The sequence below is a fragment of the Carlito syrichta genome, unplaced genomic scaffold (genome assembly GCF_000164805.1).
Source record: "Carlito syrichta isolate Samal-C Ts95f unplaced genomic scaffold, Tarsius_syrichta-2.0.1 Scaffold301694, whole genome shotgun sequence".
NCBI classification, from domain to species: domain Eukaryota; kingdom Metazoa; phylum Chordata; class Mammalia; order Primates; family Tarsiidae; genus Carlito; species Carlito syrichta.
In genome coordinates, this window is record NW_007245790.1 from 37,900 (window position 1) to 64,070 (window position 26,171).

At 39.9% G+C, this 26,171-nt stretch overlaps 2 protein-coding genes across 8 annotated transcripts in view; one reads left to right on the forward strand and one right to left on the reverse strand.

Moving 5' to 3' along the window:
- The first annotated feature begins 6,890 nt into the window (after positions 1–6,890).
- Positions 6,891–21,634, forward strand: DIMT1 (DIM1 dimethyladenosine transferase 1 homolog). 3 transcript variants are annotated; one of them, XM_008055137.2, is made up of 12 exons: positions 6,891–7,159; positions 7,465–7,538; positions 8,629–8,715; positions 10,319–10,380; positions 10,460–10,553; positions 10,659–10,684; positions 13,168–13,291; positions 13,430–13,522; positions 15,285–15,349; positions 17,022–17,085; positions 18,951–19,057; positions 20,495–21,634. In XM_008055137.2, exons 1-12 carry the CDS (start codon positions 7,081–7,083, stop codon positions 20,535–20,537), a joined length of 918 nt encoding a protein of 305 aa, XP_008053328.1. In that variant the 5' UTR covers positions 6,891–7,080; the 3' UTR covers positions 20,538–21,634. The 3 variants fall into 3 exon arrangements, with proteins under 3 accessions (XP_008053328.1, XP_008053327.1, XP_021566617.1); XM_008055136.2 differs by having other exon boundaries at positions 10,635–10,684; positions 20,495–21,037; XM_021710942.1 differs by lacking the exon at positions 6,891–7,159 and having other exon boundaries at positions 7,417–7,538; positions 10,635–10,684.
- Positions 21,635–22,430: 796 nt separating this feature from the next.
- The window catches only part of KIF2A (kinesin family member 2A), a 65,715-nt gene continuing 61,974 nt past the window's right edge, over positions 22,431–26,171 (reverse strand). For 4 of the 5 annotated variants that reach the window (XM_021710941.1, XM_021710940.1, XM_008055132.2 and 1 more), the window contains one exon: positions 22,431–24,126. In XM_021710941.1, the coding sequence (XP_021566616.1) occupies positions 24,041–24,126 (86 nt within the window). In that variant the 3' untranslated portion in view covers positions 22,431–24,040. The remainder of the gene's footprint in view (positions 24,127–26,171) is intronic. The other variant, XM_008055134.2, reaches the window with a different exon arrangement.

Below are 26,171 nucleotides of genomic sequence, written 5' to 3' on the forward strand. Positions count from 1 at the left end.
AATCCCAGTATTTTGGGAGGCCGAGGCGAGTGGATTGCCTGAGCCCGCGGTTCGAGACCCGCCCGGGCAGCTTGGCGAGACCTCATCGCTACGAGAAATCAAAAAATTAGCCGGGCGTGGTAGCGCGCGCCTGGAGTTCCGACTACTTGAAAGGCTGAGGCGGAAGGATGGCCGGAGCCCAGCAGGTCGAGGTCGTGGTGGCCTGGAGCGGCCACTGCACTCCAGGTTGGGTGACAGAGTGAGACCCCCAACTCAAACACACAAACAAATAAAAAAGTCTTCTTCTGGTCCCCCTTTAGCAGAGTCCCAAACCAATTCACAGATCGCTGTCTGCCCAAATAAACTCTTCAAGATTCTAATGTGCCTTAGTTTACCTTTTAACAGTAACGATATGAAAACGTGTACCTGACAAATGATTTGGGAAGGTATCTGTTAGGTCGGGAAAACGAGCAGATGGGCCAAGAGAGAAAGGCGGCTCAACAAGGGCGGCTCAACAGCAGCACAGGTTTGTTCCAAGGATGAAAACCTGCGCAGTAGAACCCCAGATGAGACTGAAGCCCGCCCGCTTGCAGACTAAGGACAATGTCTGGGGGGCTGGGAAAGGGATGCCGGTTAGTTGGTTGCTAAGAGGGGGTGGATGGCTAAGGAAGAAGTCTGTGGTAGCTGGCTGCTACTTAACAGAATGCACTCGGTTGTCGGTGCTCAGCAGGTAGGTCTCCAGCCTGGTGTGTGTTAAAAGGGCGGGGACTATCTACGATGGTGTCTCTAAGGCTAACAGGGTCGATTATTATTAACTAGTCACTGACAAGGATTAGACTTATGCTGGAATTAAACACAGACCATAATCATCTTCTTTGATTATTTTTTATCAATTTAGGATAGTATTTATGATGATCTACGAAATTAGAACATGTGTATAGAAAAATCTTGCTCATAATATTCAACATACACTTTTCTTTCAATCAAATTTCATCACATTTTTCTGTTAACATTTCTATCGTGTTGTAGAAATGAAGTCTCAAGGTGCTCTCGAAATTGTCGGGCTTTGCATCCACTTCATGTTAGCATTTAGATGTGGATGTTGTCACCATAAAAATAATGTTTCATTGTTCTAATCAAAGCCTACAGCTTGATATTAATTCAATTTCAATTTGGTTTTAGTTGATCTTGTCGAGCTGAATTATATCTCGTTTTCATAAGAGCACATTATTTCAGTGTTAATAAATCTACATTAAAAGTGTGAAATGTAAACATTCTTAATGTTTCTGTGTTTAAATGCATTAAAATTCTGTAAGGAATGATATTTTATAAAAGAAAATGCATACGGCATTTTATATTTATTCTTTATTATGTTCACTGACACATTTTTAGTTATTCATTTATTTATTGAAACGGAGTCTCTGTCACCCAGTGCAGCAGCATGATCATGGGTCACTGCAGCCTTAACCTCCTGGGCTCAAGCAGTCCTCCTGCTGAAGCCTCCCAAGTAGCTAGGACTACAGGCATGCATGCTCTACTATGCCTGACTAATGTTTTAATTTTTTTTGCAGAAACAGGATCTCGATATGTTTGGGGGTTTTGGGGGGTTTTTTTTGAGTTGGAGTCTCACTCTATCGCCCAGACTGGAGTGCAGTGGCCGCTCCCGGCCACTGCAGCCTCGACCTGCTGGACTCCGGCGATCCTTCCGCCTCAGCCTTCCAAGTAGCCGGAATTACAGGCATGCTCTACCATGCCCGGCTGATTTTTTGATTTACTGTAGGGATGAGGTCTCGCTGCCCAGGCGGGTCACGAACCCGCAGGTTCAGGCGGGTCTCGATATGTTACCCAGCCTTGTCTCCAACTCCTGGCCTCCTCCAAACCTCCCAAAGCATGGGGATTATAGGCATGAACCACTATGCCCAGTCACTGACAAGTCTAAAATGTTATCATATCAAGCATGCTGTGAGTTTAAATAAGCCTCTTCTACCAAAGCGTATGCTATTATAATTATTTTTCAAGTTACATTTAATTTAATTTTTTTTATTTTTGAGTTGGAGTCTCACTTTTGCTGCCCAGGCTAAAGTGCAGTGGCACGCTCACAGCCACTGCAGCCTTGACCTGCTGGGCTTAGAGATCCTCCTGCAGCAGCCTTCCAAGTAGCTGGAACTACAGATGCACACCACAACACCCGGCTAGATTTTTGTGATTTATTGTAGAGATGAGGTCTCACCAAGTTGCCCAGTCTGGTCTTGAATCCCCGGGCTCAGGCAATCCTCTCACTTCGGCCTCCCAAAGTGCTGGTATTACAGGCTGGGCAACAGGCTGAGCCACCGTGCCCAGCCTACAATATATTTTATTAACAACAAAAAAACTATAAGAACGGCAATGAGTAAATCTTGTGCACTCAAATTGAAAAATAATTTTTAGTTAATGTGAACCAGAAAAGCATAAAATTATTTTTTATAATTACAAAGCTAATTATGGCTTTGAAGACAACATATATTCCAACATAAATTCCAGTGCTTTTTAAAATTTTTATTTATTTAAATTTTCTTCTTTATTTTTCTTCTTTATTTTTAAAATGTGGAGTACAATTCAGGGTCAGGTATACAAATGGTCATTATGCAGGTACCCTTGTTTATGAGGTGTTCTCCTCTCCCCCACCCTGCCAATCCCTTTCTTATAGTGTTATGATAAATGTTCAGGGTCCACTTATGAGTGAGAACATGTGGTACTCAGTTCTTTGTTTCTGCTAGATCACGCAGTATTATAGACTGTAAGTCCATTCAAGTTGCTGTGAAGTTCATAATTCTGTCCTTTATGGCTACATAATATTCCAATGTTTTTTTAAATGTGTATCATATCCAACATCACCATAATTCCTAGGATTCACGGATCCATGCCACACCCAGTGTTATTTCATTTCTGGAATGTTGCCTTGATACTAACAAAAAAATAGATGAAATTTGGCCAGAATAATAAGAGCTCCTCAGATGGGTATGATGACTCATGCCCATAATCTCAGAACTTTGGGAGACTGAGGTGGAAGGATCATTGGAACCCAGAAGCTTGAGACCAGCCTGGGGAACATAGCAAGACCCCTGTCTAAATAAGGAAACAAACAAACAAATAAATAAAATAAGATATCCTAACATTTTACTACAACAATTTGCCTATACTTATCACGATCACCCTCCATCCCCATCTGCTTTCATTTCTATAGAAATTACTCAACCAGCTATTTCATTTTGGAAGTTTTCCTCTACTTACTTGGAGTCTTTGGTTAAGAATCAAATTGACATAAGGCAGAGTAACAGGAGAAATGCATCTAAGTTTTATTGATTTTTACATGTACATGAAGACCTTCACAAGACAGTAAAGACCACCCCAGTCAAATGGCTAAAGCAGAAAGCTTTTATACCTTTTAGACAAAGACACGACAGATTTATGAAGAAATGACAAGACAACAGGGTCTGGGCTCTAGGAGTCATATGCAGAGTCACTAGGAGATATATGCAGAGTATAAAGTTAGTGGCAGAAAAGGGTTATAGTTTTTTTTGCATAGATCTATCACAGCACCAGTTCCCAGTCTCCGGTGAAGGTGGTTTTCTCATGATGATAGCACAGGAAAGTCAGTCTTTCTCAAAGGAATTTTTATGGCTTGATACAGGTAGGAAAGGGCATGTCAGATAACGCCTTCTACAGCTACTGTTTCTCAAGTGAAATAATCAATATGCCAGTCGATATGTTTTGGGGCGGCATGTCCTTCACTTATTTAATAGTACATTCCTACCTTCAGTGTGTGTCAGAATCTCCTAGAGAACTTGTTAAAAATGCATCTGCCAGAGCCCTGTCCTAAAGATTCTGATCCAGAATGTTTAGGGCAGGCTTGGCAATCTGAATTTTCATTATGTGCTTGTATTAGTTTCCTAGGGCTGCCATGACAAAATACCATAGACTAGGTGGCTTAAACAACAGAAATTTCTTTCCTCACAGTTCTGGAGGTTGGAAGTACATTAAGGTGTTAACGGGTTTGGGCTATCCGGCAGCCTCTCTCTTCTTGATTTGCAGATGGCTGCCTTCTCAGTATGTCCTCCCATGGGATTTCTTGGTGGGTGTGCATCCTTGATGTACCTTTGTGTGTCCAAATTTCTTCTTATAAGGACAATAGTCAGGTTGGATTAGGGCCTCCCCTAATGGCCTCATTTTAACTTAGTCACCTCTTTAAAGGCCCTGTCTCTAAACATAGCCACATTCTGAGGTACTAGTGGTTAGGGCTTCAACATAGGAACTTTGAGGGGACCCAGTTCAGCCCATAACATGTGCCCTAGTGTTTTGATGCTGGTGAATTGGGTTCATTCCTAGATAAATATCAATTTGGCCTCTAGATAAGTTAAATGTACACTCATTTAATTTTATATGGCTTAAAATGTGTGGCCTTTTCCAGGCCTCACATTTCCAGATTTTGCTGTTCACTCCTAGAACAACTTATTTTGTTTCCATCCTTGTTGTCTACCTTATCTATCCTCTAAACAGAGGTTGACTTACTTTTTGCAGTACCCTTGGCTATGAAGAGTGACTCTGTCAAGGCACAGATTTATTTTAACTGAATGTGAAACCACTTCTCCCCCCCACCTCTCAACTAGTAGAAATATTTTCCCACCCTCAAATTCCAAGCTTTCCCTGGCTTGTCCATGTGAATTTCTTTAATAAAAATTGAAGTCCTCATTCTTCTTATTATACCACCATCCTTCCATTCACAATTTTTCCACGCTTTCCTCACGCATGTCTCCAGGCTATGGAGACAGTTCAGTTCATTCCTGTAGCAAAAATTGCTAGTGTGAACAGAAGTGACGTGAGCTATTTCCAAGTTTGTGCACTCAGGTCTTTGGTCAAATCATCCCTATCAGAGCAACCTTCTCAGAATAAGCCACATAGAATAGTCCCCTACCCGAATGATCTCTATTTCCTCCGCTTTACTTTTTTTCTTCAGACTTAATCACTACCTGACATAATGTCTGTTTTCCCCCACCCGTATATAAGCTTCATTTTGTTTTGCTTGTGTGTGGAAATGTCTAGAACAGTCACCCAGAAAGATGAGAATGCCTTCTCAGTTGCATTTCTTCTGTGAAATGAAAGGCAAGGTTTTCTCCTGAGAAGGAGCTATGGAGTGGTAAGACGGAGGCCTGAGAATTAGAAGGTTTAAAGACCCTTTGTAAATAATGGAAGAGAAAGATTAGAGAGAATTTAAGAGCTGGCTGGCAGAGTTTGGAACCTAGACATATATGGAGCCCATGAATGTCTCCAATCTGTACTGCGGTGTAATCATAGCCTGGAGAGAGGAGAGGGCAAAATGTTATTGTGAGTCTGCAATGACCACCAGTGCTCCTTAGCATAACATTTTCGACCTTTCAAATTAAGTTCCTAATTACCTTATCTATTTACTCTTCAGTTGTTAAAGTTTTTTTTTCTTCCTTAAACATTTTTAAATTTTGTCTTTGAGAGTACTGTTCCCTCTGCATTCTCAATCTTCCCCTAGTTAGCTTTTTGTCGTTTAAAGATTCAGCTCAAATATAATATTTAAAAAATGGACTCCAATCTCCTCAAATGCCAACTACAGTGCTATAATCATATTTCCTTTTAAGCAGTCTTTGAAACACAGACCTAGTTTCAAGATGTATCTATTTACTGTATGATTTAAGAAAGGTATTAAACATTTTTATGAATGACATAATGGTAAGACCTACCTCAGAGAACTGTTTGAAAAGGTTAAGTGAGATAATGTACCTATAAAGTAACTGGTACATAGTTGCTCAGCAAATGGCAGCTATATATATATATATATATATATTGGTAGCTATTTTTGTAATTATTTGCCTGCCTCTCCCACCCCTTTCCTCTCTCTCCATGAAGTTTTTAAAAAACTGGTTCCATTTTATGTTCATCCTATTCTTAACATTTGACACAGTGCTTAGCACATTGTAGACGCTTGAGAACTGTGGAATACACTAATGATTAATGGAGTAGTTGAAGATGTTACTAGATCATTGGAGATTTTTGTCTCAGTTCGAATTACAGCAAAGAAAGAAGGGCATAAGCCCACGGTTTAAGTATACACACACTCAGAAAAGAGTTAACTTTGATAGTGGCAGGGAGAAGTTGTTTCTTCAGCGGAATAGTGAACACACAGAAAAATTAAAAACTGAGAGGCACTAGCTGGCAGACAAAACAGACGTCGGCCTTATACTCACGGAGCCTACAGCCGGGTACGTTGTCCTAACACAACACTCAACATATACTCATTATCATGATTTCCAGTTGCGGACTTGCTGTAGATCGCTCTCAACAGAAGACACTTTGAGGACAGTTTTTTATTTAACTTTGAATCCCCGGCAGTGTCCAATACACAGCTGGAGCTCAATGAATGTTTAGGGAATGAACGACAAGGCACAAAAGGAAATGAATAACCAGAAGCCCCAGGGGAACGAGGAACTAATCCCATTCTTGGAGCTCGTTTCCCCAAAGCAAGCAGCGGAGAAAAGCATTCCTCCGAAGGAGCAAGCTCTTCGTCCCCAAATCCTGTTTCTCACCGCACGATCTGCTGGGAAGCAGAAGCGAAGCACAGGTATCCTGTTTTGGACTTCAGCGATCCCAGAACCAAGCCTCCCAAAGCATTCACAGGCTTCATCTCATTACGTAACCCAAAAAGAGCGTTCACAAGGCCCAGAGGCATGGTGCACCCACACCTTAACCAGCCGCAAGCAGACCAGCGCGAGAGGCCCCGCCCCGAATCTAAACTAGCCAATCCAGACGGCCCGACTCGGTAGCGCAGTGTCTTCTGGGATTCGTAGGCTCCCGAGGTCAGCTTGCCTCCCTCCGATGACTACAATTCCCGGCAGCCCCTGGGCTCCAAAGTCCGTCGTCTTCCTGTGGGAGGAACTCGGAGGGTACGGGAAGGGGGCGGACCCTTGCCCCTCCCCCACGTGGCCGGTAGTGGTGAACGCGGTGCAGGACGGCGATTCCCACGTGGTGGATTTCTCCAGCTGGACCTCTTTGGTCCCACCTTGACTGCCCGGGCCTGTGGGCCCGCTTCCTGCAGAGATGCCAAAGGTCAAGTCGGGGGCGGCCGGCCGTCGCCGCGAGCGGCAGGAGCAGCGTCGGGGGCTGAAAAGCGCTGGAGGTGCGGACCCCGGGAGGGAGCTGTTCCGCGGCCGGTCTTACGGCGGAACCAACTCTGAGCCGCTGCTGAGGGCCGGTCGGGACCCGCTGTGGTGGGCACTGAAGTCGGGGGGTGCGACGACTCTGGTTTCCTTTCCAGACGAAGGGATGGACTTCCGGCAGTTTGTCAGTCCCGGCCTGGGTGTGACGTTGGGTGGCCCTCGTTGGCGCAGAAATCTTCCCCCTACCCATCTTTCTTTCTTCTCTGGGACGGTCTAATGTCTGACCTTAGTAGGGATACTAAGGATGTTCCGTGTTTTCTTCCAGGACTTACGTTCAACACGGGAATTGGGCAGCACATTTTGAAAAATCCCCTCGTTGTTAACAGCATTATCGAGAAGGTGGGTGTGGAGGAGGAAAGGGAGAGAGTTGTTGGCATATTAATATTCTTATGCGTATGTAAGTACAGAGAGAGTTTACTTAGCATCTGTAAATATTTGTTGAATGAAGTATTGTCCTGGATCCACACGCTGTTTTCTGCGTGGCAACTTTCTCTCAATGGGTCTGGGTTTCTCCTGGCTCCAAGTTCGGCGTCTTTTTGTGGATTATCTGCTTCATAGCAGGTTCTTTGTCTTGTTCAATTCCTGATTATTATGATGCTTTAATCACCGTTTCTGGGCTCCATACCAGTTTTGGTTTTTATGTACTCGAGTTTAGAAGGTATATCCAAACCACACATTAGGAAGTTTGCTCCCAGAAAAAACACATAGTACCACATACAAATTAGGAGTATTCCTCCTAATTGGTTTATTGATGCTCTCTTATTCTTATGGATGATTGGATGCTAGGAGGTGAGATAAAAATGGTGCAAATTACTTTCATGGTTACAAGCAAGGAAAGCATCCCGGAGCTGTAGAAAGAGCATTACATAATTAAAGGATCTTATCTGACTTAGTGTCATTTGCAAAATGAGGGTTGGCATACCTTTTTAGCTGCTGATTTCCTTTAAGCATTTGATGAAAGCTATGGACCTAGAAAATTACAATTTTGTGCATATAGCCAATTTGTATACAATTTCTTGTGCCTCTCCATTCCTGAAAACATACATGGGGTGAGAATTTAAAATTCTGGTCCAACACATGCGTTCCTTTCCTATTTGAACTTGTTGATATGAACAGAATTGGTGACAAGAGGCTATTGAAATCATTTTCAAGACATAAAGCAGAATGCCAATCCCAGAAAGAACTGCTTTTCCTGCTTTTGTGACTCTATAACATTGAGAAGTATTCCCTCAAGTTAGGAGAGGTCTTAGTTTTCATTTGCACCTGATGTTATTGAGGTAATACTGTTGATCACATGTATCATAAAAGACTCTCCTAAAAATTGAGTAAGTTCTCTTAACGGAGCACTTCTAGCAAAGATGTTCAGGTGTAAATGAAGTTCTGTGTTCATATGTACCAGAAGAGTAAAAGTGGTTGTGCTTGGTTTTAGGCTGCCTTAAGACCAACTGATGTGGTGCTGGAAGTTGGACCTGGAACTGGCAATATGACTGTAAAATTGTTAGAAAAGGCAAAAAAGGTAAAAATGCAGTTTAATGTTTTAGGATCAGAAATGACTATTGGAGCCAACTCAGCTGGTTTACAAATATAAATGTTTTAATTAATTGCTATTACTGGCATCAGGGATGTGGCCACTGCGAGGTAGGGTTAAAAAAATACTACTAATTGCTATTATTTTCAGAGTAATTTCCGGTTCTGTACTAGAAATTTGACCTCAAAAAATATGAGATATTTAATTTAGGAAAACAGTGACCACATTAGGTATTTCAGCAGGGAATTTAACATAGGGGCGTGGTTACATGTTTGTTAGAGGACTCAAAGAACAAAATGAGAACACTGAAATAACCCCAAAATAATAATTGCAAAGAGCAGTTATAACCTCTTGGCCTGGGGGAACAGAGCAAAGGGGCTGGAGTTATTAGATCTCAAAACTTTGAAGGAGACCTACCAAGCTAGAGCTCAGTCCTCTGAGATTATCTGGCTGCTGCTGGTATCTTCTTTGTGCCTTCGCTGAGCCAGCTTCCAATTAAATGGAACCATTGTTGTGTACCTGGACACAGGCAGCACATTTTTTTTTTGAATTGGAGTCTCACTCTGTCGCCCAGACTGGAGTGCAGTGGCCACTCCCGGCCACTGCAGCCTTGACCTGCTGGGATCCTTCCGCCTCAGCCTTCCAAGTAGCTGGAACTACAGGTGTGTGCTACCTCGCCCGGCTGATTTTTTTTGATTTATTGTAGCGATGCGGTCTCGCCAAGTTGCCCAGGCAGGTCTTGAACCCGTGGGTTCAGGCAATCCACTCACCTCAGCCTCCCAAAGGTGCGGGATTACGGGCTGAGCCACCGAACCCGGCTTGGCAACACATTTTAAAGAGTTTATTTGAGTAGAGTTTAATGAAGATACTATTTACAGATGTGGGAATGGGGTTAAGGGAACCAGTGAGCATTAGTGCATTAGGGACTAACCATAGTAGGAAGCAGTTACCATCCAAAGGTCTCAGAGGAAAAGGGCGGGAATTGTGTTACCAGATTCTAGTGAGAGTGGAAGCCATTGAAGAAGGAAGACATATAGCAGAACACAGCCACTGCCAAAATCTCTGCAAGGCATGAGGCAGGCATTAGGAATAAATACCTAACCCCTTCCCTTACATCCTATTTCACTGGCTAACCCCAACCAAAAGTCAAAGGGTATAGGAGCTGGATCGCATTACTTGCAGGGCACAGAGAAAGGTAGAGAATGGATCTGGGAACCAAACAAAATAAGCACATTAATCTTCCTTATAGACATAGCCTTCTTAGAAATCAGTGAAACTTCAGCTGAAACTGCAATAAAATGACAATTTCAGCCTTGTTTCACCCTTATTCGGTATCTGTTTTTATTTGAGAAATTATCTATGCTGCACAGCACCACATCTGGGAAGTTATATATGTATTCTAGATTTTAGTAGATCTGGTTTTCAATTTTTGTGGATGGTGTTTTTGTTGTTTGAAGTGGGAGAGAACAATTGAAGGCATTTTGATGGTAGAATTGGGAAAAGAAGTTTAAATCATGTAAGAGTTACTATTGAGATAACAAGAATTTATACTCCATAATTAGCCTAAATAATCTTTTTTTAAAAAATTTAGGTAGTTGCCTGTGAACTGGACCCAAGGCTAGTAGCTGAACTTCACAAAAGAGTTCAGGGCACGTGAGTATACATAATAGAATTAAAATGCATTCAATCTTATAAAACAACATTCTTTTTACATTTCTTCTTTTTTTATCAGGCCTCTTGCCAGCAAACTTCAAGTATTGGTGGGTGATGTGTTGAAAACAGATTTGCCATTCTTTGATACTTGTGTGGCAAATTTGCCTTATCAGGTACATCCTCAAATTTTCAGGAACATTATGCTGTTTCTCTGGTGTGTCTTTCCAAGAAATAACTGGTTAATTCTCTTACAGATCTCTTCTCCTTTTGTCTTCAAGCTATTGCTGCATCGCCCTTTTTTCAGGTTTGTTACAAAAGACCAGAGTTGCTGCCAGATTTTAGAATGATTGACAGCTTACACTGTGAACAGACTGCCAAAAATGATGTCAAGTCAATTGAAAAAGTACTGGGGAATTCTTCAGAAAATACTGATTTGTGGGGAGGTCTTTCTCTTTTTCTGTTGACAAAAGGTTATTTTAGGGCAGTGTGCTTCTGAGAACAGACAGCCTTTACCTATTTTTTTAAAATCTTGCCATTAGCCTAGGTCAGACTTTTTGTTACCTTATATCTAGACAATTGCAGTGGCTTCCTAGCTGGTCTCTAGTTCAAGGGGATCTTCAAAAAGTTCATGAAAAATGTGTATTATGAGAAAACTACATGGATTTCAGACTTTTTTCCCCAATAAAATAAACTACTAACTTGTCATAACGTGTCTTAACAGGATCTAATTTGAGGCATGTTTTAAGAATAAGATACCCAGTTTTAGAAGAGCCCCTATCACATCAACATGAATTCTGCTAAAATGTTAGCAAGAACAAACATCAAATTTATGATGACGCTTGGGTGGAAAAATGGTGAAATCATTGATGCTTTACGAAAAGTTTATAGAGATAGTGCTCCCAAAGAAATCAGCAGTTTACAAATGGATAACTTGTTTTAGGAAGATGAGATAATGTTGAGGATGAAGCCTGCAGCAGCAGACCATCCACATCAGTTTGGTAGGAAAAAATTTGTCTTGTTTGTGCTCTAATCGAAAAGTACTGGTGATTAATAGCATAAACAATAGCCAGCACCACAGACATCTCAGCTGGTTCAGCATACATAATTCTGACTGAAGAATTAAAGTTGAGCAAGATTTCCACTCAATGGGTGCCAAAACTGTTGAGTTGGATCAGCTGCAGATAAGAGCAAATCTTCCAAAATGGAAATTTTAAGCAAGTAGGATAAAAATCTTGAAGCACTTTTTTGAAACATTGTAATGAAAGATGAAACTTGTCTTTACCAGTATGATCCTGAAGACAAAGGACAAAGCAATGTCTACCAGAGGTGTGAGTCGTCCATCAAAGCAAAAGCTGACAGGTTTTGTTGACTTCCTGAAAGGTCAAAAAATGATAGTATCTACTTGTTATGAGAATGTTTTGAGAAAGTTAACCAAAGCTTTAGCAGAAAAATGCCTGGGAAAGCTTCACCAGAGACCTCCGCCCCGGCAATATTCTTGCTTCTTCTTCTTATCAAACAAGCAGTTTTGTGAGAGTTACAATGGGAAATCATTAGCATCCACCTTACAGTTCTGATTTGGCTCATTCTGACTTCTTTTTATTTCCTAATCTTAAAAAAATCTGTAAAGGGCACATATTATTCTTCAGTTAATGTACAAAAGAGTGCATTGACAACAGTTACATTTCCAGGATCTTCAGTTCTTTAGAGATGGAGTAAATGTGTGGTAGCATCACTTACAAAAGTGTCTTGAAATTTATGATGCTTATGTTGAGAAATAAAGTTTACATTTAAAAGTTTTATCTTAATTCCATTTGTCCATGAACTTTGAAGTCCCCTTGTTAAGTCTACTATTGGCTTTCAAACTGCACATCAGAAACCCCTTAGTGGTTATAAATGTAGTGAGTCATGACTATCCCTTTTTTTGAATGACAAGGAATAGAATATATCAGAGGACACTGCAGGTGGTCTCGGTGTTTATAATTTCATGAAACTTTTGTTTTGAAATGTAGTATAAACACAGATACCTATAGGTATTTGTGGCCTGGGTGGCCACATCAAATATATTTCTTTGTGTGACTCATTGCCAAAAGTTTGAAAATCAAAGTGCAGCTTTGAAGGTCCCCATTACTTGCTGAATAAAAGGGGACACCGAACATCACAGTCTGCCTCTCCACCCTCACCTCTTCCTTAACGGTTTGCACTGCCCTGTGAATATACTACAGTTCTACTGAGTACATTTTGTTTATTTTTGTTTTCGCAGAAAAGGCAATGGACTAGTGATTTGAAATGCCTTCTTTTTTTTTTTTGAGTTTGGAGTCTCACTCTGTCGCCCAGACTGGAGTGCAGTGGCCACTCCCGGCCACCGCAGCCTTGACCCGCTGGGCTCCGGCGATCCTTCCGCCTCAGCCTTCCCAGTAGCCGGAATTACAGGCATGCGCTACCATGCCCGGCTGATTTTTTTTTTTTTTAATTTACTGTAGAGACGAGGTCTCGCTGCCCAGGCGGGTCTCGAACCCGCGGGCTCAGGCATTCCACTCACCTCAGCCTCCCAAAGGCGCGGGATTACAGGCTGAGCCACCGAGCCTGGCTGAAATGCCTTCTTATCTAATCATTGAGGGCTTATAGTTGGGTTAGGGATGCAGCCATTATAAAACAGAAAACTAAGGCTGAAAGTCTTTCTAACCAGTTGATACTGCTTTGCTGTTTTTCTCCCAAGAAAATTCATTGCAGTTAAAACACATGTATAGTTGAAAGCGGCCATTTTCCTTATTCCTTTCTGCTTTTCAGATGTGCTGTACTTATGTTTCAAAGAGAATTTGCTCTCCGACTGGTTGCAAAGCCTGGAGATAAATTATACTGCAGACTTTCAATTAATACACAGCTGTTAGCACGTGTGGACCATCTAATGAAAGTAAGTGATTTTTATTATTGAACTAATTGCTTAGCTCATCCTTGAGCATCTAGCTGTGCCTTCTGTGAGGATAGCATCTTTGATTACTGAGTAAAAGTTGCCTTTGAGAGTATTACCTAAATATTTTCTGATTAACAGGTTGGAAAGAATAACTTCAGACCACCGCCCAAGGTGGAATCCAGTGTTGTAAGGATAGAACCTAAGAATCCGCCCCCACCCATCAATTTTCAGGTGAGGTTAAAAATACTATGTCATTCAATAAAGGAAAATAAAGTTCATGCTGGAAGATAATTTGTCTATAGCAGCAAAAAAATATTGAGTCAACCTGAATATCCCAACAGGAAAATATTAATTATGAAACATCTCTATGATGGAGTAGATGGAATAATTTGATGCAAGGTAGTTATGAAGACTACAAAAAAAAAGCATGGAAAAATGTTTGTAAAATGTAAAAGTAGAATGCAGTTAAGTCTTGCTTAAGATTATACTGTGGAAAACATCTATATGAATAAAACTTGGAGAACAAGATAAAATGAAAATAGGTTTTTCTTTTTTTTTTGAGTCAGAGTCTCACTCTGTTGCCCACTCTGGAGTGCAGTGGCATGCTCACCGCCCCCGCATCCTTGACCTGCTGGGCTCGGGATCCTTCTGCCTCAGTCTCCCAAGTAGCTGGAACTACAGGCATATGCCACCATGCCTGGCTCATTTTTTGATTTATTGTAGAGACGAGGTCTCTATTTTAGAGGCTGGTCTTGAACCCCTGGACTCAGCCAGTCCTCTTGCCTCCACTTCCCAAAGTGCTGGGATTACAGGCATGAGCCACCAAATTCCACGTGAAAATAGTTTTTTCTTTTCTTTTTTTGAGTTAGATTCTCTGTTGCCCGGGCTGGAGTGCAGTGGCACGCTCATGGCCACTGCGATCCTTCTGCCTCAACCTTTCAAGTAGCTGGAACTGCAAGGTGCATGCCACCACACCTGGCTAATTTTTTTTTTTTTTTTAATTTATTGCAGAGACGAGGTCTCACCATGTCACCCAGGCAACCCCAGGGCTCAGGCAATCCTTTTGCCTTCGCCTCCCAGATACTGGGATTATAGGCGTGAGCCACCTATAATTACAAAAAAGTAATATTGTAGGTTACACCACCTTTTAATCATAATTCTTATTTTTGGTATTTAAAGAGAAGCCAGTCCATTTGATGTAAAACCTTCCTACAGTCACATTAGGTAAAAAGATGATTGTGTCTGGTCAACTGGTGGCAGATAAAATGTTTTGTCAGTAACTCCCTCATGGAGGTTTAGGTGTGTTGTGCAGGCTGTATCTGAAATCATGTTTGTTTTGAATCTTATTTTTTATTTTTTTTTCCAAAGAGGCCCCACCCAAGGCCCTTTGAATTTTATTTTTGAAAATGATGTTAAGATTTCAATAAATGCCATGTTGTTCTTTGTCCAATTTTATAATTTTTTCTTTTTTATTTCTTTTTTGAGATGAGGTCTCACTGTCGCTCATGCTGGACTCAAATTCCTGGGCTCAAGCAATCCTCCTACCTTAGCATTCTGAGTAGTTCTACCATAGGCATGTGCCACTGTGCCTGGCCTTATCTTTTCTAATTTTTAAAAAACTGAAAAAAAATACATTCAGTGAGGTGTACCAGAGTGAGTGCAGTGGCACACTCATGGCCACTTCAGTGTTGACCTGCTGGGCTTAGGCAATTCTTCCACCTCAGCTTTCCAAGTAGCAGGAACTACAGGCGTGTGCTACCACGCCCAGATGATTTTTTTGATTTATTGTAGAGACAAGGTCTCACCAAGTTGCCTGGACTGGTCTCACATCTGCGGGCTCTGGCAATCCACTTGCCTCTGCCTCCCAAAGTGCTGGGATTACAGGCTGAGCCACCGAGTCCGGCCAGTTTTATATATTAAAAGATAAAATAATACCCAGCAGGCATAGACAAGAAATTTGTAATCTGATGAAAATACCCATCTTCTATTTCAGGAATGGGATGGCTTAGTAAGGATCACCTTTGTCAGGAAAAACAAGACATTGTCTGCTGCATTTAAGTAAGTATTTTACGAATTTCTAAGGTATGAAGGACCAGTGTTCCAGATATGCTAAAATTTGGTCCTTTTAAAATTTATTTTTGTTTTTATTTATTTATTTATTTTGAGTTGGAGTCTCACTCTGTTGCCCAGGCTGGAGTGCAGTGGCACGCTCACAGCCACCATAGCATTGACCTGCTGGCCAGGTGATCCTCCTGCCTCAACCTTCCAAGTAGCTGGAACTACAGGCATGGTGGCACCATGCCCGGCAATTTTTTTTAAATTTTTTTTTTATTGTAGAGATGAGGTCTCACCAAGTTGCCCAGGTTGGACTTAAACTCATGGGCTAGGCAAACCTCTCCCCTCAGCCTCCCAAAGTGCTGGGATTATAGGCATGAGCCACTGTGCCCAGCCCTGGTCCTTTTCTTCCCCACCCTGTCCTTTAATTTTCTTTTGTTTTGGAGTCTCACTCTGTTGCCCAGGCTGGAGGGCAGTGGCCCTCCACCACAGCCTCAGCCTGCTGGGCTCAGGCGATCCTTTAGTTCCAAGTAGCTGGAACTACAGGCGCGTGCCACCACGCCTGGCTAATTTGTTTTATTTATTGTAGAGATGAGGTCTCACCAAGTTGCCCAGGCTGGTCTTGAACTCGGGGCTCAGGCGGTCCACTTTGGTCTCCCAAAGTGCTGGGATTACAGGCATAAGTCACTGTGCCCAGCCCTGGTCCTTTTTTTAAAACAACTACCCTAAAGCATAAAGATTATCCATGTCCAGACAGACTTCACCTCATTCACTAACTTTAGACTTGGGGTGCAGGAGAACTTAATAAAAAAAAAGTTACTGAAGCTGAGAGTCAGATGAGGTTTTTTTGCAAAGCAGGAAAAATTCCCAAACTTTTGACCATACGTCTGCCAAGTTTTTTTTTGTTTTTTTGAGTTGGAGTTTCACTCTGTAGCCCAGACTTGAGAGTAGTGGCACGCTCCAGGCCACCGCAGCCTCGACTTGCTGGGCTCAGGCGATCCTTCCACCTCAGCCTTCCAGTAGCTGGAACTACAGGTGCGTGCCACCACACCTGGCTAATTTTTTGATTTATTGTAGAGATGAGGTCTCACCAAATTGCCCAGGCAGGTCTCGAACCTGTGGGCCTGGGCAATCCTCTCACCTTAACCTCCCAAAGTGCTGGGATTATAGGTGTAAGCCACTGCACCTGGCCTCTGCCTAGTTTTTTGTTGGAAAAATGGGGTGATTATGGACCCCTTCTACACTTGTGAAAGATTTGTGCCATTTTATTAACTTGGAAAACATGTAACACATCAATTTGGGGTATGGGCCAAAGACAGGTAAGAGCCTGTTTTAGAGGGTTTAGACATTTTTTAGGGGCTGTTTTGTGGGAGTCTAAAACCTCAATTTAAGAGATGTTTATCAGGACTTTATCTTTTAAGTATAATTAGTGTTTGCTTCGTAAGTTTAAATATTTGGAACTTTTAAAAATTCCTTAATTTTCTTTTTTTTTTAGAAAGCAGGATTTATTGAGAAGACAGAAAAGCTCCCATAGTGGGAAGGGAACCTGAGGGGGTTGCCCAAAATTCCTTAATTTCACCTAGGACTTAATAGAATTAATTTCATCTAAAGTGAAAGGAAATTATGTATAATCTGATTTTGGAATCATAGTGACATCACTTCTTTTTGTTGATAGATCAAGTGCAGTGCAACAGCTGTTAGAAAAAAACTATAGAATTCACTGTTCAGTCCATAGTACTGTAAGTAGAAAATATTTCTAGTTTCGTTGATGTCTTTTAAAATATGTTCATTTTGATCATTCTGAGATTATTGTGTAGTATAGTGTGCCTAACTAGCACAACTTAGACTTGGATTTTGACAAGTCAGTGTTACTGTGCCTTTCTCTAGTGACAGTTGTTTATCTGCCACACAGCAGTTATAATTCTCTCAAAACTGTAAATATGTGCAGCCTGCTCCACTGAAAATAACTAGTTTCCTGTCCTCTGAATTGTGACCAACTCATGTTTATTGCTCATGTAGTAATTACAAATGGAAAGTTACTATTTTGGTAACCTTTTTTAATATCCAGAGATTGAAATAATTAGAATAAAGTGCAAGCTGATTTATTTTTTATTTTTTGAGTTACGGTCTCACTCTGTTGCCTGGGCTGGAGTGCAGTGACATTATCATGGCTTATTGTATCCTCAAACTTCTGGGCTCAAGTCATCCTTGCACCTCAGTCTCCCAAATAGCTGGAACTACAAGCACGTGCCACTGTGCCTGGCTTTTTTACATGTTTTGCAGAGATGAGGTCTCACTGTGTTGCCTAAGCTGGTCTTGAACTCATGGACCGAAACAATCCTCTTGCCTCCGTCTCCAAAAGTGCTGGGATTTCAGGTGTGAGCCACCATGCCCAGCTTGTATAATACTTTAATTAAATAAGTATGTGCATGCATGCACATACACAGCCGTATATAATGAGTATATGACATTTGCTAACTTTTTAGCTTCCAGTTTAAACAAACCAGATAGATTTCCTTTGTATTTTTTATGACTCAGATCCTATGCGGTTCAGTGTTTATAATTCTATCTCCAGCTGGGCTCGGTGGCTCAGCCTGTAATCCCACGCCTTTGGGAGGCTGAGGTGAGTGGATTGCCTGAGCCCGTGGGTTCGAGACCTGCCTGGGCAGCGAGACCTCATCTCTACAATAAATCAAAAAATCAGCCGGGCGTGGTAGCACACGCTTGTAGTTCCGGCTACTCGGAAGGCTGAGGCGGAAGGATCGCGGGAGCCCAGGAGGCGAGGCTGCGGTGGCCGGAAGCGGCCACTGCACTCCAGTCTGGGCGACCGAGTGAGACTCCAACTCAAAAAATTCTATCTCCATTTTTTCATGTGTGCAAAGTCATTACATAATCTGCTTAAGTAGAAAAATATTAAGCTGGATTAGAAAAAAATCTTTGGATAAGAAATGTGAATAAAGTGTGAAATGGCTAATATAACAATTGCTTTAAGGATTGGTGGTTCAGCCTGTAATCCCAGCACTTTGGGAGGCCGAGGCGAGTGGATTGCCTGAGTCCACTGGCTCGATACCAGCCTGCGCAACTTGGCGAGACCTCATCTCTCTACAATAAATCAAAAATCAGCTGGGCATGGTAGCGCATGCCTATAGTTCCAGCTACTTGGAAGGCTGAGGTGGAAGGATTGGCTGAGGTGGAAGGATAAACAACTGTCACTGAGCCCAGCAGGTTGATGCTGGGGTGGCCGTGAATGTGCCACTGCACTCGAGTCTGGGCGACAGAGTGAGACTCCAACTCAAAAATAAAATAAAACGTACTTTACAGTTTTAATTATCTTATAATTGTGAAGTCTGAAAGTGATAACTGTTTCAAAGTTTTAAATAAAAAGGCTAATGTGCCTGATTACTCATTCAAGGTATTCTATTTATTATGTGGTAAAGATCAGCCACTTAACTAATTTGAGATCCATCTCGTGAACAATCAGGCTTTGCATCATTGAGAAATATATTAAAGGTGACTATTTTATAACTTACTGAACTAAAAAAGAAAGAATCAGTGACTTCATTAAAGATATGTTGTCCATTTATTCTGAATCTTGTATTGATAGGTAATACCAGAAGACTTCAGCATAGCAAATAAAATACAGCAAATCCTAACCAGCACAGGTTTTAGTGACAAACGGGCCCGTTCCATGGACATAGATGACTTCATCGGGTAATTACATTTTTGCTTTCCTAAGTGTTTACATTCCTTTACTGTGACACTGTCAGGTTAGAGATTTAAAGGCTTTTAAGCGGTATAAGGTGCTACCTGGGAGAATTATTGCATAGCACTTCCATGGCACGGAATAGTATTTGGTGTAGAAGACGGAGGCTAGTTAGCTGCAGCAGAATGAACGTTTTCTTTAAGAACAGCAGTGAAGAACAGTCCGAGCCACGAGATTGCCTCTGTGTTAATGTGTGTTGTGATGTGCATGTGCATCCCTTTCTGTTCCCTCCCAACTCTCCTGCATGGTCTTAGTTGGAATAGCTTGTCCCTCCAACACAGCCTGTAAGGTAGAAAATTCGTACTACATGTAACTGGATCTGATTTTTTATTTCTTTCAATAGCTATTGTGAAACAGATCTTAAGCATGAAATAATGTCAGTTACAATTATTCTTCGTTTAGTAACAGAGCTGTGTTGTAGCCTGAGGCAAGTTCTACATCTCATCACAGGTAGTGTAATTATCTGGGAAATTTAGGCCAAAATTTGTTTTCCTTGTCATAAGCAAGTCTCATGAAAACAGAGTAAGCCTTAAATGAATTACACAGGTAATTTTTACCCTGCACTCATTGTTTTTAATCATTAACATGTTCTTGCCTATTGAGCTAGTTTACTTTTAAAGCTTCCATATTCTAGAGGCTGAATGAAAAATGAGGCTAGATTGTTGTAAAAGTCATCAGTTTGACTTTTCAAAGCTGGAAAGTTTTATATGACTAAGACAAATGGAGTTTATATTTTATAGGCTGGTCAGCCGTACTACTGAATCTTTTTAGAGGTTAATCCTAGGCATTGAATACTATGCATAAGTACCTACTTTGCTTTTTCAGACATTTTAATTTATCTGGACCTGCTCCTATGGGCCACCCTAAAAATAATAAGGCTAAATAGAAATAGTTTACCTTTTTCTTCATTCTCACTAAATTTCCTCAAAGTACTAAGTTTGTGCAGTTTGTTAAGTAGAATCTATTAAGTACATAGGTATCTACATAGACAATGTTTAAGTATTTAATTTGCATCTCAATAACAATTCAGAGATTCATCTGCCTTCAACCTCTAATGCCAGCTTTCTTGTTCAGATACTATGTTGAAATGGAACAAGTGCCAGTGAGCTCATAGGACTGGAAGGCCAGAAGTCTAAGCTAATTTGAGTCAAATTCATTATAACATATAGGTTATAATGAAAGAGGCATGTCAGGGTTTTAACCAATGTCTTATATATTTAGTTTGATAGTAAGGTTTCTTCAGTAACTAGTGTTAGGAAGGACAGGTGAGCAGCACAAGTATGCTGATGTGTTCATGTTTTAGAATTAATGGTACAGAACTGTATACCATTATGTGCTACAAATTTAGCTTCTCAGTACCATTCCACTTTGGTTTCTTTTTTCAGATTGCTACATGGATTCAATGCAGAAGGTATTCATTTTTCCTAGGTATTTGAAAGAAAGAATTTTCCAAGATGAAGAAGACGTTATTTTTAGTATTTCAGAAGATGAACTATGCTTTTGCTCTACTGGAAAATCATTTGCCTGACTATTTTTGGTTTAATACTACTGTTGTCATCCTTTATTACTCTGAGTTTTAAGGTGGCCATTTCTGAGTACCAAGGTTCTTTTGGTTTGGGTTTGCTTTTAATATGTAACAGTGGAAGGTCCGGTCTGCTTATAATAATCTTCAAGTTCAAGAGCCGCAGATACGCACAACTTTACACTTATCATTTCTAACAGTTTATTGTATAAAGATGTTACTCTTGCATTTGCTGTGTTATGCGCTGTGAGGCCGCCTCTGGGCCTCCAGCTCTGTCCCTCCAATAAGAGAAAAATTCAGACGCACTTCACTAGTCACATATTCCCCATCCCGTTTCATGTGCTTCACATTCCCCAGACGTTTCTTTTTACTCGCATGTACAGCAAAACAAGCGTTTCTTAAAGTCTTTGCCTTTCGCTTCTCTCATTCTTTTCCCTGTTCATCCTACACAATGTCTTCTGTTACTGCCTGCCTCTTGAGCTGTCCTACAGCATCACAGACTACATCAGTGTCACGGCAAGCCCTTGTCTGCCTGCTTGCCACCATGCAGTGCCAGGTGATTTCTGGGCACAGCTCCTTAGTTGTAAAGTGAGGAAACTCAACTGGAATGACATTAACTGTAAAATTATGGTTTTTTTCGCCTTGGGGAGATAATCACAGGTTTAGCAACATTACAAAGGGTTTTGTAAATTGAAACAGGTTTTATAGTTAAATTCTCTGCTTTCAACTTCAAAAAAAAAAATTATTTTCCCACAAGTACAGATCCCCAGTATTCATATAACTTCTAGATAATTAAAACTTCCAGTACTTTTCTCATATATGATGCTTAGTTTTAAGCTATTTTAAAACTGTCAGATTGAGAATATCAGTAGATGTCATAAACAAGTTTTACCAGCTACTATGTTTAAACTAGTATAATACTAAATGTTGTTAATATACTTTAATAAAGAATATAGTAGCTATTTTATTTTTGTAAGAAAATTAATAAAAATATCTTCATTGATATTTGGCTTTCTTTATCCCTAACTTAAAAGGAGTGTTTCCAATTAAGTTAAGCCAGATTTTGAAATCTGGCTTCAAAGTCATATAGTAAATGTTACTACATAATTAAAATAATGCGTCTTAATTTCTTATTAATACGGATATCAGCTTTCAAGTCTGAGAACGTACTAACGAATGTTTAATCCAGAACAAAAAATTAGTTACTTAGATGTATGAAGCCACTTGTGTTCCATGAAAATTAAATACAGTTAAGGGTAGATTTTTTTTTTTTAAATCTCACAAAACTACTTTGCAAGGTTCACTTGTACTGTCTCTATCCTTACAGAAAATTTTTAAAATTTAACTAAACTTTCTTAGGTTATTTCTCTCTAACTCTATAAACTGCTGAGTTTTACTCCCTTTTCTGGCCTTCAGTTTTCCCTGCCTATAAAGCTGAAGGACTTTTTCTTGTACTAATTTTTTAAATTCCTTAACTCCTGATCAGAATGAAGCCATCATAGTATAAGGCAGTATATTTGTCTATAAGGAGACTTTCCAAAGATAATACCTATCCAATGCAGATAAAGCTAATCTGTTGTGCTTTAAAATGAACATATTCCCATGTCCTTATTGCCCTTTGAAGGTTGCAGAGTCAAAAACTGTCTTTTTAAACTGCCTCTGCAAGGTCAATAGTAACAGTGCTCCATTCTTCTTCCCTTTGAAATAAACACAAATAGAATATATCTTACAACTGCAAGAAAACCTGAGTCCCTTCCAAACAAAGGTGATTGTATTGAAGGAAATTATCTCTAGAACTCATTCCATAGATTTCATTTATTAATAAGCATATTGTGAAAAACTACATTTGCTTTAGATTTCACATGTACAGAGCTTTTTCACCATGTTGTTGGGATCTTTCACAACTACCTTCCTGGGTTTTATGAACAGTAAAGAATCTGGCTCATGTGATTCTCTATTCATAGCTTCCCTTTAGCTCATATGAATGAGCTATTAGTTCCCTAGAATAAATCAAAAGAAGTTATCCGTGGGAGGTTTTTTGTGGTTAGTATGCTCCTGGACTGTATCCTGAGAACTGAGGGAAAACTCCTAGAGAAATATATAAATCTTTAAACAAAATATATACATGAAAAGCGGCCAGTTTTCTTTGAGTAGCAATCTGTAAAAACAAGTGCTGCTGTTTAAAAAGTAGCATACCCTACACCAATCTGTTGGTGAGAATCTGGTGACTCTCACCAAATAATGGTGAAATTGCACATTTGGTACTGGATGGAGCTTGGATTATGTCTGCCTTTTAAGGCAAAGTCAACTGTTTTTCAGCTTAATTATTTTTCCAGGGAGTTATGTACTGTCTACACTTTGCTTAAACTAACTTCTATTATGGACTACTTTCAATGTACATGTAACTGTTCATGCATGAGAAGCCAATTTCCTTTAACAGTACATAGAAAAGGTATACTTTGGGGTGCTAAAGAACATTTCAAATTAAGTAATTGTATTGATAAGGAGCAAATTGCACTATAATTCTTGTTAACACCACACTGGCACACACACTGCATATATATATAGATTTGCCTAAGATAAAACTCTTCTCAGAATTTCATTACTTTTTATTATACACCAACTAGTTTATATTTTAGTTCTTTTACAAAGAAAATGCTAAGAAAATTATAATCACATGTTATATGGTTTTAAAATCATAATTCCAGATTTCTTTACAGGTAAGATGGAATGGTCCAGCAGCTATGTCCACTGTCACAGACTTTAGTTCCGTTCAATGATATGGCACATCCTGCAAAATTAACTAATCACACACAAAAAATGTCTCAAATACAGTAAAAATGTACACACAAAGGTAATTTACAATGACAAATAAGGAATGTAATTTATCTTGGCTGTGCTTCAGAAATTCAGGGTCAATAGCCTTAGTCAAGGCACAAAGCAGGAAGAGGTGAGCACAGCTGTCTCTAGGAGTGGGCAAGGTATGTACAATCACGGATGAGGTATGCATGCTCACAAAGGATTTAAACTTCTCAGTCTTGCTACGAAAATGGAACTGAGTTAAAAGGAAAAGCTGTGGCTTCCCCCTACTATCCACCTCTGGATCCAGTCCACAATCTTACTTCATCATATAGAAAATGAAACTGACAAGGATCTCCAAAAGTAAATCACTATTTGGGCAAATGAAACAAAATGCTTCACTAATCCCAATTATTGGTTGTGCCTCCTGGACTAGAAGCATTTTGTAGACAAAGGAGTGTTTCACAAAATTGAAATGTCATTCAGGCGAAGGACAAAACATTTTCCACAAACACTTAAAATTTCAAACTTTCAAATGGCCCTTACAGCTGAACCATTGTTATGTTACAGTAGCGAGGGTCCTGGGGATTCTTTAGCAGCTAATGCCGATTTAAAGGGCACGGGGTCTCTTCGGGTTGATCTGCTTGCTGGCTTGTTCCTCTTCTTGTAGAGCTGCACGAAAAGATTTCACTTTATCTTGAAAAAAAAAAGAATAGGGAAGAGTAAGTATTTATTACATGCAATAGTTTACAACTTTACGGGCTCCATAAAGTCAACTGTGTTATTTTATAACAACTCAGAATTTTTCCTTTTCTTGGCTAGAAACTCGGAATTAAACACAATGCTCAACTGTAGCAACAGTTTTGTTATGGAGTCCTACAAATACCTATTTTCCTATATCTTCCAATAGGTTTCTATTCTGTTTGGCAAATTTACAGTTTTCAATTTTAATTTATTGGAATTCTTTCTGGAATGTAGGCAGGTTTTACATACATGTTTAAAATATGTTCAGGTATGTCAAAAAGGAAAACTGAGTTTTCTTAAGCTGTCAAACTGACATTTCTTTCAACATGAGTAACTTTTCCACTGCCTTTTCCTATTTTACCTTTTTAAAGCTATGCAATTTTTCTTATTACGGTATTTGAATTTTTAAAAAGAAATATTCTTCTCATTGAGGGGAGTTGACAAAACAGTCGATTTCTTGCTCTTACACATTCTGTTCTACCATCTAAAATGTACTGATCTAGAGTCATGTAACAACTAGAAATAGGTTAGTAATTTGTCAGACAGATTACAAGCAGGTGTGAAGATGATGAGACATCTATAATAGTGGTTCTCAACTGGATGTGATTTTTGTCCCCCAGGGGACTTCTGGTAATGACTACAGACTTTTTTTGCTGCCACAACTAGCGTGGTGCTACTGTCATCTCATGGCTGGAGACCAAGGATGCTGATAAACACTGTACAATGCACAAGACAACACCTCTCAACAAAGAATTGCCTGGCCCAAAATGTTAATAGTGCCAAGGTTACAAAACCCTACTCTATAGACTTCAGAAAAAAAGGAAGTTAACTGGAATCTCAATTTCCTTCCCCCCATCAGAAGTACAAGGATTTTTAAAAAGTTAACTTTTCTGAAATTCAGAAATGAAAGTAAAGCCTTCTGGATTTCATGCCTAATATAGTAGCTCTCAAACTTTTTCTAAGGACTATATTTTCTAAAAATCTAGATAGTAATTTCTTCAAAGTTTTAGATATGCTTGATATACATGAAATCATAAAATTAAGGAAGTCAAGTAGAATACTATATATTATGAAAAAAATACTAGAGTGCTTTATGATTTGTTTTCTGAATACAGAAAAGCTGACGGTGAATTAGTACAGACTAGAAAAATGATCAACATAATTCTAATCAAGGTTTGTGAATAACGTGAGAAATGTAAATTTTAGGGAAACGGTCATTGATGACTTTACAGAATATGATTTCAAATAACCAACTTCACAACCATTCCAATATGTGTACAGGCTAAACATCCTAAGTCCAGAAATCTGATCTGAAATGAACCAAAATTCAAAACTTTTAGGTATAATGCAAATATTTTCCCTGCCCCCCCCCAAAAAGATTGAAACCTGAAACACTTCTGGTTCCAAGCATTTCAGATAAAGCATAGTCAACCTGTATATTCTTCAAATGTCACATTAAACACGATAAGTACATACATTTTTATCTGTTAATTTAAATAAATACATTGGGGAGGGGAAACCTCAAAATAATCAACTTCACAAAGGGCCTGCTTTAAAAAATTAAGCAGCTCATTTGCTTCCAAAAACTAGGAATTTCAATCTGGGTTGTGTTGCATTGCATTTACACATGCATACAGACGCCCACTTACATATAAACAGAACCAGCAATTTGTCAATCTAAGAAATTAGCACATAAAGAAATGCATACCTGAAGCTACACAGATACTATAACTAAAAAGCCAAAAGGCAGCATGAAGGTAAGTCACATGCTTCCTTCCCTTCAAGAGTAGGGTAGAGCACAGTCCTTTTGGTCACCTTCCCCTTCATTATAAAAGATGGCACAGAAAGAAGATGTAGTCAGGCTATCGAAAGACGCCCCGAAGAGATCTACTCCAAGGACAGACTGACAGGCATCAGTCTACCAAACTAAAAAATGGACATACAAAATTTACAAATTCGTTAAAATACATTTCCCCTCTAAATATAAGATGCCTTTG

Coding starts and splice junctions, on each gene's coding strand:
- DIMT1 (XM_008055136.2), top strand. CDS start 7,081: ATGCCAAAGGTCAAGTCGGGGGCGGCCGGCCGTCGCCGCGAGCGGCAG. Junction 7,539..8,628: donor TTAACAGCATTATCGAGAAG/GTGGGTGTGGAG, acceptor GCTTGGTTTTAG/GCTGCCTTAAGACCAACTGA. Junction 17,086..18,950: donor ACTGTTCAGTCCATAGTACT/GTAAGTAGAAAA, acceptor TTGTATTGATAG/GTAATACCAGAAGACTTCAG.